The sequence below is a fragment of the Macrobrachium rosenbergii genome, chromosome 51 (genome assembly GCF_040412425.1).
Source record: "Macrobrachium rosenbergii isolate ZJJX-2024 chromosome 51, ASM4041242v1, whole genome shotgun sequence".
Lineage (NCBI taxonomy): Eukaryota > Metazoa > Arthropoda > Malacostraca > Decapoda > Palaemonidae > Macrobrachium > Macrobrachium rosenbergii.
The window spans coordinates 10,110,089-10,125,861 of NC_089791.1; the positions used below are offsets into that span (position 1 = coordinate 10,110,089).

General features: G+C 38.4%; 1 protein-coding gene across 1 annotated transcript in view; it reads left to right on the forward strand.

The window, feature by feature from the left end:
* LOC136832951 (3-ketoacyl-CoA thiolase, mitochondrial-like) overlaps positions 1 to 15,773 on the forward strand; it is a 137,866-nt gene that overhangs the window by 66,364 nt on the left and 55,729 nt on the right. The window contains exons 5-8 of the mRNA XM_067094605.1: positions 1,030 to 1,337; positions 4,235 to 4,422; positions 4,867 to 5,016; positions 13,971 to 14,041. Coding sequence (XP_066950706.1) covers positions 1,030 to 1,337; positions 4,235 to 4,422; positions 4,867 to 5,016; positions 13,971 to 14,041 — 717 coding nt within the window. The remainder of the gene's footprint in view (positions 1 to 1,029; positions 1,338 to 4,234; positions 4,423 to 4,866; positions 5,017 to 13,970; positions 14,042 to 15,773) is intronic.

Consider the following 15,773-nt stretch of genomic DNA (forward strand, 5'->3'; position numbering starts at 1 on the left):
TTTTGCCTTAGTGAAATTATTGTTGATAAATCTTTTGTGCATTATTTTGTGTGTTCTTGTTTTGTGCATTTTTGTGTGTGTTCTTATGTTTGCAATTTCATAGTTTTACCCAAACTTTTGTGTTAGTGATTTAACATTTGTTCACTTAATATTTTACATATTTTTGATGCTGTAACATTGCATACTTGATTTGATTTTCATTTGTTAAGATTTCCTTTTCAAATCTTGAGTAATTCTTAATAGCTTAAATTTTGCTCAGTTAACTTAATTTCTTGATAAATTAAAGTTTTGTTTAATAATTAATTAAATTCTTGTGTTGTTTTCAAGTAATGGTAAATTTTTCAGATTGTGAATTCTAATGAAAAATTTTGAAGTTAAAAATAATTTTTTTTTATTCAAAGTTCTTAAATACAGTGTTTCATTTGCTGACCACCAGTGAATAAGATTAATTGTGTGTGCATAAGGCAAAGTGATAAACATGTTTTGTTCCCTTTAAATTTACTGAAGTGAATTAAGACCAGGGAAACAATTATAGTCATTTGATAGAGTGATGTCCTTTTTTATCTAGTATATTTTAATACCTCGCACATAACTTGATAAACTTAGTTTGATTTTTCAAATGATAAGTAAGTTTTAAAGGGATCACTATTACCTTTACAGTGTTCAGTTGTAATTTTATTGTTATGAGGGTTCAGGTATCTGGCTGAAGTGAGGTAAATTTTTGGGTTTTGTGACTAGTTGTATGATAAACAAGGTACTTGGTACACTTCGTGATAATATTATTTGGTGCCCAGAACAGGGAGAACAAAACATAATATCACTCTGGTTTATGGTTTATACTGGTGGTGTTAGGTTTATATTTTGATAGGAGAGTGACCACATAATTGTTTTGAATTGTATTGTAAATTATTTAGTCGAGTAACTTTGAGAAAATGGCTCTGTTTAAAGTTCAGAAGTTTTTAGCAACTCCATCCATCCAAGAGTTATCTGAATCCAATCTGACTAAAGCACAGTGGATTGCTTTAGCAGTGGCATGGTGGGGTTAATGTGACTAGTGGTATGATTGAGGCAGAAATCAAATGTATTGCAATTCAAGCACTGATGGACTCTGGTAAAATAGACAAAGAGTTGAAAGAGGCACAAGAATTGTTGATTGCAGCTGAAACAGAGTTTACATATAAGCAAGAGCAAAAGAAAGAGAACAGTGATGCAGGAGCAGAGCTTAGACCTTTAGAAGCAGAAAAAAATTTGATTAGGCTGAAGATGCTAGAATCAGAAGAAAATATGATTAGGCTGAAGATGCTAGAATCAGAAGAAAATATGATTAGGCTGAAGATGTAGGCTGACAGAGAAAAAGAAGACAGAGAAAGAGCAAAAGAGGAAAGGGAAAGAGCAAGGAAATGAGAAGGTTATGAAAGAGAGATGAAATTAACCCTTAAACGCCTATTGATCGGGATTCACACGCCGATTAAAATTGTCTGTTGCGCCGAGTGGACGATCGCACGCCGACACAAAAATTTCAACGCTCGTCAACTTTGATCTGACCAAAATGGTCAAAAACGCAATTGTAAGCTAAAACTTTACATTCTAGTAATATTCAATCATGTACCTTCATTTTGCAACAAATTGGAAGTCTCTAGCACAATATTTCGATTTATGGTGAATTTTTGAAAAACTTTTTCTACGCATATGTAACTCAGCCTAAAATTTCATAAATTCTTTCTGTCATTTTGTCGTAATTTTTGCACTGTTCTATATTAGCCATTACATAAAGTTTTATATATGAAAATGTGCGCAATTTCATGTACAGTACAGCAAAATACAACCCATGGTTGTAGCTTTTATCAGTTTGAAATATTTTCATATAAACCACGATAACTGCTAAAATTTCAACCTTCGGTCAACTTTGACTGACCGAAATGGTCAAAAACGCATTTTAAGCTAAAATTTACGATCTAGTAATATTCAATCATTTACCTTCATTTTGCAACTAATTAGAAGTCTCTAGCACAATATTTCGATTTATGGTGAATTTTTGAAAAATCATCCGCACGTCCCGCCAGAAATTCTTTCACACGTTGTTGTAATGTTTGCACTGTTTTATATTAGTCATTACATAAAGTTTTTATATATGGAAATGTGCTGCACTTCATGTAGAATACAACAGAAAATAACTCATGGTTGTAGCTTTTATCAGTTTTGAAATATTTTCATATAAATCACTTATAATCGCAAAATTTCCGCTTTGGTTAACTTTAACTCGACCGAAATGGTAAAAACGCAATTATAAGCTAAAACTCTTACATTCTAGTAATATTCAATCATGTACCTTCATTTTGCAACAAACTGGAAGTCTCTAGCACAATTTTCGATTTATGGTGAATTTCTGAAAAAAAATTTTTCCCTTACGCCTGCGCCGTGTAACTCGCCGAACATCTCAGAAATTCTTTGTCATGTTGTCGTGAATGTTTGCATCATTTTACATTAGTCGTTACATAAACTTTTATATATGAAAATGTGTGCAATTTCATGTACAATACAACAGAAAATAGCTCATGGTTGTAGCTTTATCAGTTTTGAAATATTTTCACATAAATCACTTATAACTGCCAAAATTTCAACCTTTGGTCAACTTTAACTTGACTGAAATGGTAAAAACGCAATTGTAAGCCAAAACTTTACATTCTAGTAATATTCAATCATTTAACTTCATTTTGCAATAAATTGAAGTCTCTAGCACAATATTTTCGATTTATGGTGAATTTTTAAAAAAACATTTTCTTACATCTGCGCGGTAACTCGCCGAACATCTCAGAAATTTTTCGCCGTTGTCGTAATATTTGCATTGCTTATATTAGTTGTTACATAAAGTTTTATATATGAAAATGTGCGCAGTTTCATGTACAATACAACAAAAATAACTCATGGTTGTAGCTTTATCAGTTTTGAAATATTTCCATATAAAATCACGATAAATAGAAAAATTCAGACTTTCGTCAACTTTAACTCGACTTAAATGGTCGAAACTGCAATTGTAAGTTAAAACACTTACAGTTTAGAAATATTCAATCAATTAGCTTCATTTTTCAACAAACGGGAAGTCTCTAGCACAATATTTCGATTTATGGTGAATTTTTGAAAAACATTTTTTACGCCCTGCTATTTAATTCATGCATCATTTTGTGATAATATTTTCTGTGTTGCTTTGATCGTTTTAAAATTTATTATATACCAAAATCATCGCAATTTAGTGTACAATACAACTAAAAAAATTAACTCATTTGTTTTAACCGCTTTGCTTTAGCGCGATTTGTATACAATTATACACGAAGCTTTTTTTTTTTTTTTCGCTGTCATATATTCCAATATTTATATATGATAATGATATTTTTTCATTTCTGATGGTTGCATATCAAACTTCAGGCAATGACAAAAACAATGATCCAAAATGAACTCTTAATCTTAAAACTAGCGTGTTGTGATTTTTTGAAAAACTTTTTCCACTTCGCGCTTAACTCACCGAACGCTACCGCATAACGTGAGACGTTTTTTGTAAATAGGGCTTCGGCGTTAAAGGGTTAATAGAAACTCGCTCCAAATTACCTGTAACACCATATAACCATATCCAAGGTAATTCAGACCCTCTGTTTGATGAAGTAAGAGTGCAGAAGTTAATTCCAAGGTTTACAGAAGAAGCTCCAGATGAGTTTTTTTGAGCACTTTGAAAAAGTGGCTTTGGGTACGGGATGGCCAGTCTTGTTACAGAGTGTTCTCATTGGTAAAGGAAGAAGTTCCTGTTTAGCCTTATCGGCTGATCAGTGTAATCAGTACGATGTACTGAAACAATGTGCTACAGGTTTATCAGATGATCCCTGAATATTACAATGAAAGATTCAGATCTTTGAGAAAGTATGTCAAGATGACTTTCTTGGATTATGCCTACAAACTAAGAAGATGTTTTAAACGATGGTGGGAGGCCGCTTAAGTTAAATCTATGGAGGAACTTGAGGAGTTAGTAGTCCTAGAGCAATATCTTAGAGGAATTCCTGAACACATAAGAGCTATTTAAGAGAGAGAGAGAGGTTAAGAAACTTGACAAAGTTGCTACACTGAGCGAGTACTACAATATAATCAGTAGCAAAAGGAATTATAATGTCATGTACCAGAACCAACAACTCACAGGTTATGGGTCTCATTCAAATGTCCAGAACTTTGATATTTGGAACCCTTCTAGTGGCAATGCCATTACAAAGCCAGGAAATACCCCTCAGCAATCTAATATTAAACCCTCATCATCCAGTTTCTCAAGCCAGATACAGAAGACTAATGTTGTCTGCTACAAGTGTGGAAGAGTAGGACACTACAGTCGAGATTGTTATCAGACGCAACAGCAGACCAAGCCAGTTGGTCAAGTGGTTAAAGGTAACCAGGTAAAGTAAGTATTCCCCACACTGAATACTGAGACTAGACAAGCAGAGTGTTTAGCAACCAGTGGAAATGTAACCTCAAGCAGTGAGTGGCCTAGCAGTTTGGAGGCTTTTAAGCCATATGTCTATGAAGGTATGCTGACAACTCAAGGAGGGAGTGTGCAGGTACCAGTCAAGGTATTACGAGATACAGGGAGTAACCATAGTGTGGTAGTTCGTGGTGCTCACCCACAGTTGGAGAAGAATCTCACCGGAGATTCAGTTATTTTGAAGTGTATAGGAGGAGAGGAAGTACCTTCTATATGCCGCTTGCATCTGTCCTGTGAATTGGTGACAGGAAGTATTGATTTTGCGGTAAAGGACTCACTAGCTGTTGAAGGTGTACATGTTTTACTAGGTAATGAAGTTGGTGGTGTACCCTTTGTTCCTTGTCCTATAGTGACAGACAAACTGTTGAGGATTAGTCCTATGGTAGAGCTAGAGAAGAAAAACTCCCACATGTTTCCAAGCTGTGTACCTGTCAGGAGTATGAAGAGAACTACGTTTGCAAGTGAAGAAATTGAGGATTTACCTGTACCAGAAGGAGCAAGTGAAGGATTTTTGAGCTTTTAGAAGAGTTATTCCAGAAAGTGAAGGTTCTTGGGAGAGGTTAGTGGAATGCTCAGAGGTTACCCAAGAAGAAGAGATCCGGTTGTTGTTAAAGAGACCAGTATAGCAAAGTGTTCCTGAAGATAGTAAATGAAACCACAGCAGCAGAGTTAGTGGATATTGAGAGTTCAGCCTGAAGTTGGTCATGACTAGAGAGAAGTTTAATGGAACTGCAGAAGAAGGATACAATGTTGGCTGATTTGTTCTTTAGAGTTGTTGATCAAGAAGAGATGCAACAAACTCCTACCTGTTAGTATCTGAAGGAAGGATTGGTAATGAGGAAGCATCAACCTGCACATATACCAGGAAATGCTGAATGGGGGGAATATCGTCAAATTTTGATTCCATATCCATTTTCAAGATAGCTGGAAAACCAAATGAAACTATTCAGAAAGCCCCCCTACAACCCATAGGAGTTAGAGGAGAACCCTTTAGCAAGGTGATTATAGATGTGGTCGGACCGCTTCCGAAACAGAAAGGAAATGAATATCTGTTTACATTAATGTGTCCAGTAACAAGGTATCCTGAGGCGATTCCTGTAAGAAGTATGCAAGTGCAAAGGTGTAATGCTGAGAAGTTGGTGGAGTTTTTCCAAGTTTGGAATACCAGAAATTGTGCAAAGCCATAGAGAAACTAACTTTACTTCAAAAATCATTCCAGGATGTGATGAACTTGTTAGAGGAAAAACAACAGTTATCAACTGCTTACCATCCAGAGACTCATGAGCCTTGAAAAGGTTCCACCAGACTTTGAAAACATGTTAACAAAAGTACTATAACGAATCAGAAGGACTGATACCGCTTACTCCTTGATGTTATTTTCAGTTAGGAATGCTTACCAAGAAAGTATGGGGATGTTCACCAAATGAAACGATTTTGGTCTAGTGAGAGAGGTCCATTGAAGACTTTGCAGAGAATTGGGAAGAAAATCAAGAGGAAATCCAAGGAGAATATGTGAAGAACTTGAGGAAAAGTTTAAGAGAAATTAGAAAATTCTTCTAAGAAAATTTGAAAATAAGTTAAGAGAAAATGAAAAGGAAATATGATGCTAAGACTAATCTAAGAAGTTTTAGTATTGGGCAGCAAGTTCTAGTGTTCTTACCATTGAAAAGATTTCCTCTTACCAATAAGTTTCAAGGTCCTCATAGGATAATAGAGAAGTTAAGTGATCGAACTTATGTGATTGAAACACCAGGGAGAAGGAAACGACAGAGGAAAATACATGAATCTCTTGAAACCTTACTTATCAGAGACTAGAACTTAAACAGTGTCAGTGACCCAAACAACTTCATCTACAGAGGACGATGATGAATATGAATTGAAAGCTGAGAACAAGATGAACATTTCTTCAATATTGGAGAATTTGGAGGATAAACTAAAAATCTGAGTGTTGAGCAAAGCGATGAATTAAGTGAAATGATTCAAAGTTTCCCTGAAATTTTTGCAGATGTACCTAGGTGTACTGACTTGACAAAGCATGAGATAAAGATCAGAGAAGATGGAAAACCTTTTAAACAAAGAGCTTACCGTCGTATCACCTTTTCATCGAGACGTTTTGAAAAAAGAAGTTGAATATTTATTGCAACATGGATTAGCAGAAACCAGTTCAAGTCATTACAGTTCTCCTTGTGTATTAGTGAAGAAACCAGATGGCTCATTTAGGATGTGTACTGATTATAGAAACTGAATTCATCAGTGGCTGATAATTATCCCTTGCTCTATTGATCAATTACTTGATAATGTTGGGCAAGCTAAGTTTGTTTCCAAGATAGACTTGTTGAAAGGATATTATCAAATTCCCTTAGATGAGGATGCTAAGTTGCTGTCAGCTTTCATTATTCCTTTTGGACTGTATCAATATGTAACCATAGTGTAGAGATGGAGAACATTTTTAAAAAGAACAATGTAATTATCGATTATTTATCTTGTTCCGATTGGTTGCATCAAACCCGGGATAATTAATCTTCTGGGAGGAGGAATATAATGATGTGGCTTTATAATGTATATGTTTTCTGTATTTTCTCATATATTTGTCATGTGTTGTGTGCTGAAATATCAAATCTCAGATCTTAAAAGGGTTAGTTTGACAGCGTGATTTTAGAGATAAGATAAATTTTTCTGTTAAGAGTCAAGTTTGCACAGCTGGTAGGCTAATGTTTACCCAGGTGTCAGGTGCTCAACCAGGGTAACCCCCTCTTTTTTGAAGGATCGTGCCCAAACCACTTAAGCTGTCATCAAAAGAGAGATGAGGTGACAGATCTAGATATTTGTGGACCGAAGCGAGGGTAAAAACCCCTTTTCTGAAGGTTTGTTTCCTTATCTACTTGAGCTGTCATTGAGAAGAGATATGGGATGACAGGTTTAGATAACAGTGGTTGGCTCCAAAAGCTGTGTTTGTTTGAACAAGTGTGCAGGCAGGAAACCGTCAATTAAACAGATATGAGATGACAGGCCAAAGAGCCTCCTTGACCCTTGTGGCTTTTCTTCTCCAGGAAATTTCCTTGTCATTTTTTCCTTCAGGAAAGATTCCATAGGGTTTTTCCCTAAAAATCTTAGTTTTTGGCAACATACAGTTACTGCATTACAGAATTTAAAGGCATTAGCCTGTTGTTAGAGTCCATTTGAGTTGGCTCACCAGAAACAAATTTCTAACTCTCTCTCTCTGGAATTGAATTATATCTCTGAACAAAGCCAACAGAGGCGTTTTTCTAATTTTTCTTTCTTTTTCTTCAAAGGAGAGTAAAATTTCGTTAGCATAATGAGATTTTGTATTACTACTGGTGACACAGATCTTTTAAGATCTGATTTTGGTGAAACTAGTCTTATAGGCAAACATATATAAAGTTTCATTTTTTAAAGGTAAATGGGATTTTACAAAAAGTGATACAAGCTTGTATAAGGTAAAGAGGATTTTTACTTATTACTACCATGGTATAATAAGAAATATCAGCGAGAATTTGCCTTAGTGAAATTATTGTTGATAAATCTTTTGTGCATTTTTTTGTGTGTTCTTGTTTTGTGTATTTTTGTGTGTTCTTGTGTTTGCAGTTTCATAGTTTTAGCCAAACTTTTGTGTTAGTGATTTAACATTTATTTACTTAACATTTTATATATTTTTTATACTTTTAACATTGCATACTTGATTTGGTTTTCATTTGTTAAGATTTCCTTTTCAATCTTGAGTGTCTTAATAGTTTAAATTTTTTTTTAATTTATTGATTTCTTAAAGTTTTGTGAATTAACTTGTTTAAGAGTTAATTGAATTTTTGTTGTTTTCTGATAAGGGTAAATTTTTCAGATTGTGAATTTAATTACTGTATAAATTTTTAGTTAGAAATAAATTTGTATTTAAAGTTCTTGTAACACAGTATATCATTTGCTGACCACCAGTGAATAGGATTAATTGTGTGTGCATAAGGGAAAGTGGTAAACATGTTTTGTTCCCTTTAGTTTTGCTGAAGTTAATTAAGACCAGGGGAACAATTATAGTTATTTGATAGAGTGATGCCCTTTTTTATCTAGCATATTTTAATACCTCACATAACTTGATAAACTTAGTTTGATTTTTCAAGTGATAATTAAGTTTTAAATAGATCACTGTTACCTTTAGAGAGGGTTCAAATGTAATTTTTTATTGTTAGTTAGTGAGGGTTCAGGTATCTTGGCATTCAATATATACAGTATAGTGAGGTAAATTTTTGGATTTTGTAACTAGTTATGTGATAATATCAGGTACTTGGTACACATCTCACATATATATATAGTATATATAGTATATATATCATAGCTAAAGGAAATATATATATATATATATATATATATATATATATATATATATATATATATATATATAATTATATATATATATATATATATATATATATATATATGTAAAAGGTGAATTATATATATATTTTAATAAAATATATATATATATATATATATATAGATGCCATATATATAATATATATATATATATATATATATATATATATATATATATATAATAAACATATATATATGTATATGTGTGTTTGTATATATGTGTATATGTATAATGTATATATGTATATATATACACAATTCCATTTTTAAGTTTTCCTTTCAAGGCCAGTCCATTTAAAAATGGATTATCTGGGCCTCAGGCAAGCTTTTGGATCGTACTCAGACAATAATAGTGCCTCGCTTTCCCCTTTTATCTCCATTTTCTTCATTTTTCTCATGTATTGCATCACTTAGTTTATAAAAATTCATAGGTAAGTAGAAGGGTAAATAGGCAAAAACTGGAGATTCAATAACTAAATAATAAGAATTATCATTACAGTATTGGCAGTTGTCAATCACAGTATTTTATTTTCATCTGCATGCTTATAAGAATTAAGTAAAGTCAGTACATGCATACGAAAGGTACAGTATATAATTAAAATAAATGTTATAGAAAAAAGAAACTACAGTAATTAGAAATAAATACAATCTGCACTCGAATGGTCATGACCCTGTAGGCAGTTGCCGTGTAATTTTTGTTTTGCTGACACTCTGGGTACCCTAAGTGTTTGCTGGGCAAGCTCTTAGCTTACTGCTTGGGCCCCTGAAGTTGTTCACATGGTTAAGAGTCAAAATATTTTTCAAGCATAACTTGAATTTTTAAAAACTTACTTGAAGAATTTCTGTTAACCGTGATACTAGAAGACTAAACTGTGTGAACATTGTATCTATATCAAGAGCTCCTTCCCCCCTTATAAAAAATTCTGTGGATCAACAACATGTAAGTTTTATTCTCCCAGATTATCAAGGTTAACCATTTTAGAGGATTGTGGTATAGGAAGGTAAAAGCTACTTGGTAACGATCATATTATTGGATATTATACTGCATGATGGCCCAGCACTGTGTTCGGGGCTTGGGTAAAGCACAAAAGAATTAAGCAACGTCAGTGGGTAGGTTTTTACCTCCCAAAGATAATCCAGTTTCCAGATTGGACCTTTAAATCATTGTTTTGGTTTTCCTTTTTTCTGCACTGTGCATTGTCAAGGTTGATTTATAGATGACGATCTATGCATGGCTTTGATCATGATTTTGACCACTCTTATAATATAAAAGGAAGATGAGGTTGGATGGCAAGCCATCTCACTTGGTATTTTAGTAACCAATGTAGTCAAACGAGGTGAAAGTGAGATGTCAAGCTTTCCTCCTAGTGCTTGGTCCAATCTTGATAGACTGACAACCCTCAACACTAGAAATGTTGCATATTCTGTACCTACATGTAAGACCCTGGTCTTCCTGTAAAAGGTGAATTCATCCATCCTTTAAATGTAGCTTTATGGTAGACACTGGAAAATGCCTGGACAAATTTTAAAAACTCATGTCCCCATGACAAATCAAATCTACAGTATATGGTAACAAATATTGAATGGAAAAAAATCTGAAGACTTCTTCCCTTGGAATTCATTCACACCTAATAAAAAAAATAAAAATAAGTGCCCTATCCATGATTGATTAAATTTTACTCACTGTTAGGGAATTATAGTATCTTCAAGGTTCCTCGACCCAACAATCGCTAAATTTTACTCACTTTTCAGGAACCATTATTATTCAAAGTTCTTGCTTCTGAAAAAAGATATTTCTTATTAACAAGAGGACCATCAGATCTCTTCAGACAGACAAAAGAAAATTGTTGGTTAATGGAAACTACAATTTAACAGTAATAAAGCAAGTGTCACTTACAAAGTAGCACAAATGTCAGTTTCAAAATGCAATACAGTGACATGAAATGAACTAATTAACAAAGATATAGTATTTGATTCCTTCAGAACAAAAGACAAGAAAATGCACAAGATGTAGAAATATATACCATCCAAGGAAAAATAGGGAATATCAGTAATGATTGTGTAAATTTTGGATAAAACCTAACCATTGGAAATTAAAATATTTGGATTAGGTTTAGAACTTTAGCCTTATATTCTCAAATCCTTCTGTTGTAAAACCTGTTCAAGTGACCCCAAATGTGCATGCCGTGGATCAGTCAAGTGGAATTGTGTAATACCATAATGTGTCAATTGTAGTCAAAACCATCATGAACAATCTAAATTCTGTTCATACTGTGTGGACAATATTGAACTCAAAATATTCTAAGAAAGAATGGGAATGACTATCACGGAAGCAAAATTACCAATGGGAAGAGTAGTATTGAGAATGATAGTTGTTACGTTTTTAGGTTGGGTAAAACAGAAATGACCAGAAATTTAGTTAAATCTAGATAACTAAGGCACTAATTGAGTACCTTGATTGTAATCAAATGAACATTTCTGAGTACAGTCCCGTGTCAGCCGGTGAAATTCCATTACAAGCACTAATTTCTAGGTATAACAATGCTAGATATACCAGAAAAGAGCTTTTCAGGAAAGCTGGGGTTACTACCCCAGTCGATCGTCTTCTTATGAAGACGTCGGTATAATGAAGGGTGAGTGAAATACCACACCACGGAAATATACCGAAAGATCTCTCCTATCAAAACCCCCGGAAAAGAGCGGTGAGCCGTTACAGCTCCCACACTCAACACCCGCCAGGACCAGCGACACCAGCGCCACCTACTCTATTCCATTTTCTAGCACGTGATAATGCTGTTTCATTTTTGTGTGCCGTCTCCCTTTTGGATTTTTTTACATTTCTACAATGGCTTCGAGCACCTTTTCCATCTCCAAGTTAAGTACCATCTTCTTGTGGGGTTTTGATCTGTTTTTGGCTGTTTCGGTCTCGTATTTTCATAAATATGGGATCTTATTATGACGCCTGGCGTCCCCTTTCAGCCATGGCGACCCGAGGCACTCCTTCTGTTCTTTTCGGTTGGAGTTGTCTCCTTTGTCGCTTATATAGATAGATTTTGCCCCCATGGTTCCTTCCTGGTGGTTCCGTGTGGCCCCTCCATATTTTAATTTTGTTTTGCTGGCCTCCCCCCGTCCAAGTACCCTCCACCAGGTTGGGTTCTTTTCATTTAGTCTCTAGGCTATTATGTTATTTTCTTGAAGATGGTGCTCTTCTTTAGTTTTATTCATTTTTATTTTGTTTATTTGCAGTTTTATTGTTTTTGCCTGTGTGGTTTAAATGTTTGAATTACATTCCCGAGGTAGGCTACGCTCTCTGTTGAACATAATTTTATTTTGATTGTTTTTATTATGGTTGTAGCTGTGGCTCCATCCCTTGCCCTGGGTGAGAGATCAGGTTGAGGAGTTTTGTTGCTGTTTCCTCCGGGATCCGTTTTTGGGTCAGAGTGAGCCCCTTAGTCCTCTTCCTCCAGTTTTGGGGGAATTGAGTTCTTTGGTTGTGTTTCCTCTAGGCTAGTCGCCTATTTATCCCCCACTCGTTCCCTGGCTGGCCTTGGCACAAAATTCTCTCCTGTTGGTTCCTCCTCCTTTCACCCCTTTCTCCTTTCCTAACCTATACTAGGTTAGGTTTATATTAGCTACGCCTAGGAGAGTTGGGCTTTGGGCTGTGTAGCTCCCTGAGTAGGCCACCCTTCCAAGTTCATTTGGAAGGAAGGATGCAGTTGAGCCGGGTGTCATGTTCCCCCTTGTCTCCTGTCCCCTTCCGGTAGCCTACTCCTCTCCCACCCCCCCTCCTCCCCTCCTCAGCTCTATGCATGCGGGTGACGCTAGATGGCGTTTCTCCGAGTTCAGGGACTTCTCCTATTGGTAGAGGGATTCGCTCCCTCCCATACCGTCCCCAGCATCGCTGTGGTGGGGTGGGTGGTTTGCTTGCTCGAGCGTGTTCGAATCCTGTCCCCATACTTCTCATCTCCCCATCGGGCCACTGTTGGGTTAAGGTGGGCCCCGCTATGTTATGAACATAGATCCTTTACCCGCTTGTTTCACCGGCGGGAGGTGAATGTGGGTTGATTCCACATCATACTAGCGGATCCTTCCGGACTCCGGAGGTCTCCGGGATTGTTACCATTTTGTTTATTTTTGATTGTTGTTATTCATTATTTTGTTTTACCATATACTTGATTCGGTCCCACACCCGGGGCTCTGGCGTTATTTTTCTGGCAGCTCTTATGGTTGGTTCCTTGCTTCTGTTCCTTCATTCCCCGGAGTCTCTCGGGGTCTGAATCCTTACCTTCCACTCTGTGCATTTAAAGCTTATTGGCCCAGTTTATGTTGGTAGTTCTTCTCCCGCCGGAGTATTCCGGTTGTAGTTGAGTTTCCGGCCTTGCCGACTTTATTTTGCTTAGAGTGGGAGGTTCATGTACTTTTACCTTTTACAGACTGTTCGCTGTGAGGAGCGGGGTGTACCGCTCCTTCAACAACCCCATGGACGTGGTGTGCGGACCCACGCTGGTTGTGCGGTCCACTGGATGACCTGGTTGTTTGGCACCCCTGATGGCTGTGAGGTTTGCTTCGCTCTTTCCTCAACCATCCAAGATGAGTCGGTAAGTGAAAGTCTTCTTTCCTCCGGTCCATGCTCCTCATGCGCGTTACGTTGTTTATATGGTTCCTCGGTTTTCATTCTGACTAACTGCAGGTTTTCTCACAGGCGGATGAAATTCCAAGAAGTCTGCCTTGGAATCCCTCCGGCCTGGGTGGCTGGGTTTGGCAGAAATGTTCCGTCGGGAAGCCCTACGTCCTCGGCGCCAGGTTGAGGGACCTGCTTACCCCGGCGCACGGGTGGCGCAGCAGTGCCAGAAGAACTTGCCACCCCTATCATCCAGCAGATCCGGGATGCGACCCAGCCACCCCAAGTGGACATCCTTTGCAGCGAGGTCTCGGAGGATGTTGCCGCACTAAATCTCGACTTGGAACCATGAATACGGAGCAGGACCAGGTGGTAAGTGGTGAGGTAAGTGAGGATATTGGGGCGGGCCCCTTGTTTGACTCCCTGCTTCTTCTATGTCTTCATTTTCAGGTTTTGTGAAGTCTTCTTCTTTGGGTGATAGAGCCCGTCTGCTATCCCCCAAGTTGAAGACTTCATGGAAGGTGAAGGGCTACAAGTCCTCGACTTCCAAGAAGGCATTGCCCTTCCCCGTCAAAGGCTAAGGTTTCAGGACCGTAGCCTCCGGGAGTAAATCTAGTTCCTCCCGGCAAGGGCGCGAGTAAGAGGGCTGCAAAACCAAGCCCTCCTCCCAGCCTCTTTTTTGATGCGCAAGCCTTTGCCACTGAACTGTACAAAAGTTCACTGGAGGATCTAGATTCTAGGTTTGAGAAGATCTCGATAAGTTTGCCACTTATGACAATATACTGGCAGGTTTGGCTGCCAACCTAAGGCAGAACCGCAGTACTCTATCCCCGACACTGTGGACCTCCTCCGTTTGATGTCGAAACCCTTGGCGGTTCAGACCGGGCCATCCAACATGATGGCAAACTTACCTTAGACGGTCTGGGCACGAGGCGGTTGGAGGAGTTGGAGTTCTTCCCCGATCTCCTGCCCCCTTATCCTGGCTTCGTGAGGCTTACTGAAGAAGCCTGGATTCGGTCAGACAAGGTTCCTAGGGAGACTGTCATCATCCCCAGCTCTCCTGAGTCATCATCCCAAGGGACCAGGCTCAGTCGGCTCTCCCTGCACTCTGACGGAGTGGCAGGCAGTGAACACAAAATTGACCCCTTTCAAGGGCAATTTCACTATGTTCACCCTGGGAGAAGATCTTCCCACTCCTTGTATGGACAAAATTGCTCTGGCCACGACCCGAGCGTGCTTTGACGGGAATCCTTACCTCAATTAAGGGAAACAGACCCTACTTCCCTGGTATTCCCAGGAAGTAATGAGTTCTGGGTGGACGCCCGTCCACTTTCACTGTAGGCAAGCTGGACCCTCTTTGCGCTTCCACGCAGTTTAGTTAAGCAACTCCCTAAGCTGCCGGAAGCTCTTGTTAAAGCGGAGTTTGATGCCCGGACTAAGTTAGCCCGGTCCTTGAGCTCCGCTGTCTTACTGAGGCTACTGCCGTCTCCTGCTCGGACTGAACCTTTTTTCCAGGTCCTGGCTAAATCTTTGCTGGCAGGCTTCCAGTTAGACTTAAATGAGTTTATTATGGCCAGGCTGGAATGCAGAAAGTTTATTTTTGCTGACGCCACAATCCACCACGAGCCTAACAAGCTCATTAAAAAGCTCAATCTGGGGACCTAACCTCTTCCCTGAAGAAGAGGTTACATGTCATGTCTGAGGCTACACGGGCCAATCCCCAGAGTCTGCGCCGCTCGCTGGGGAATTCGGCCTATAAGCGCAAGACCCCAGAATCGGCCGGCCCCCAGACAAGAGGAGGAAAAGGTTCAGGAGACATAAGAGGCCCTCATCAGGCGGTGGTCAAGCTGCCCCGGTCACCGGCAGTGGCTCAGCCATCTACCTCTAAGTCCCAACCCCAACAGTATGTTTTGGTCCAACCAGCTGCACCCTCCTATGTGGCCTCACCAGCATACAACCCCCATATGAAGGCCGTGGATTTTTTCACGCCCCTCAATAGGGGGTGGCAAGGGAGGAAGAGGCAAGGCCCCACAGAGGAAAATCTAACACCACCCCAAGGGGAGACCTGGACGTGGTAGAGGGAACAAACCCGCTCCTCCCACTGAGAGAACACAGGTAGGCGGTCGCCTGTTTTGGTTCAGGGACCAATGGACCTTCAGCCCTTGGGCACACAGCATTGTGTCCAAGGGACTAGGTGGAGCTGGATCAAGAATCCTCCCCCTCTAAAACAGATTTTACCAGCCACCCACATCA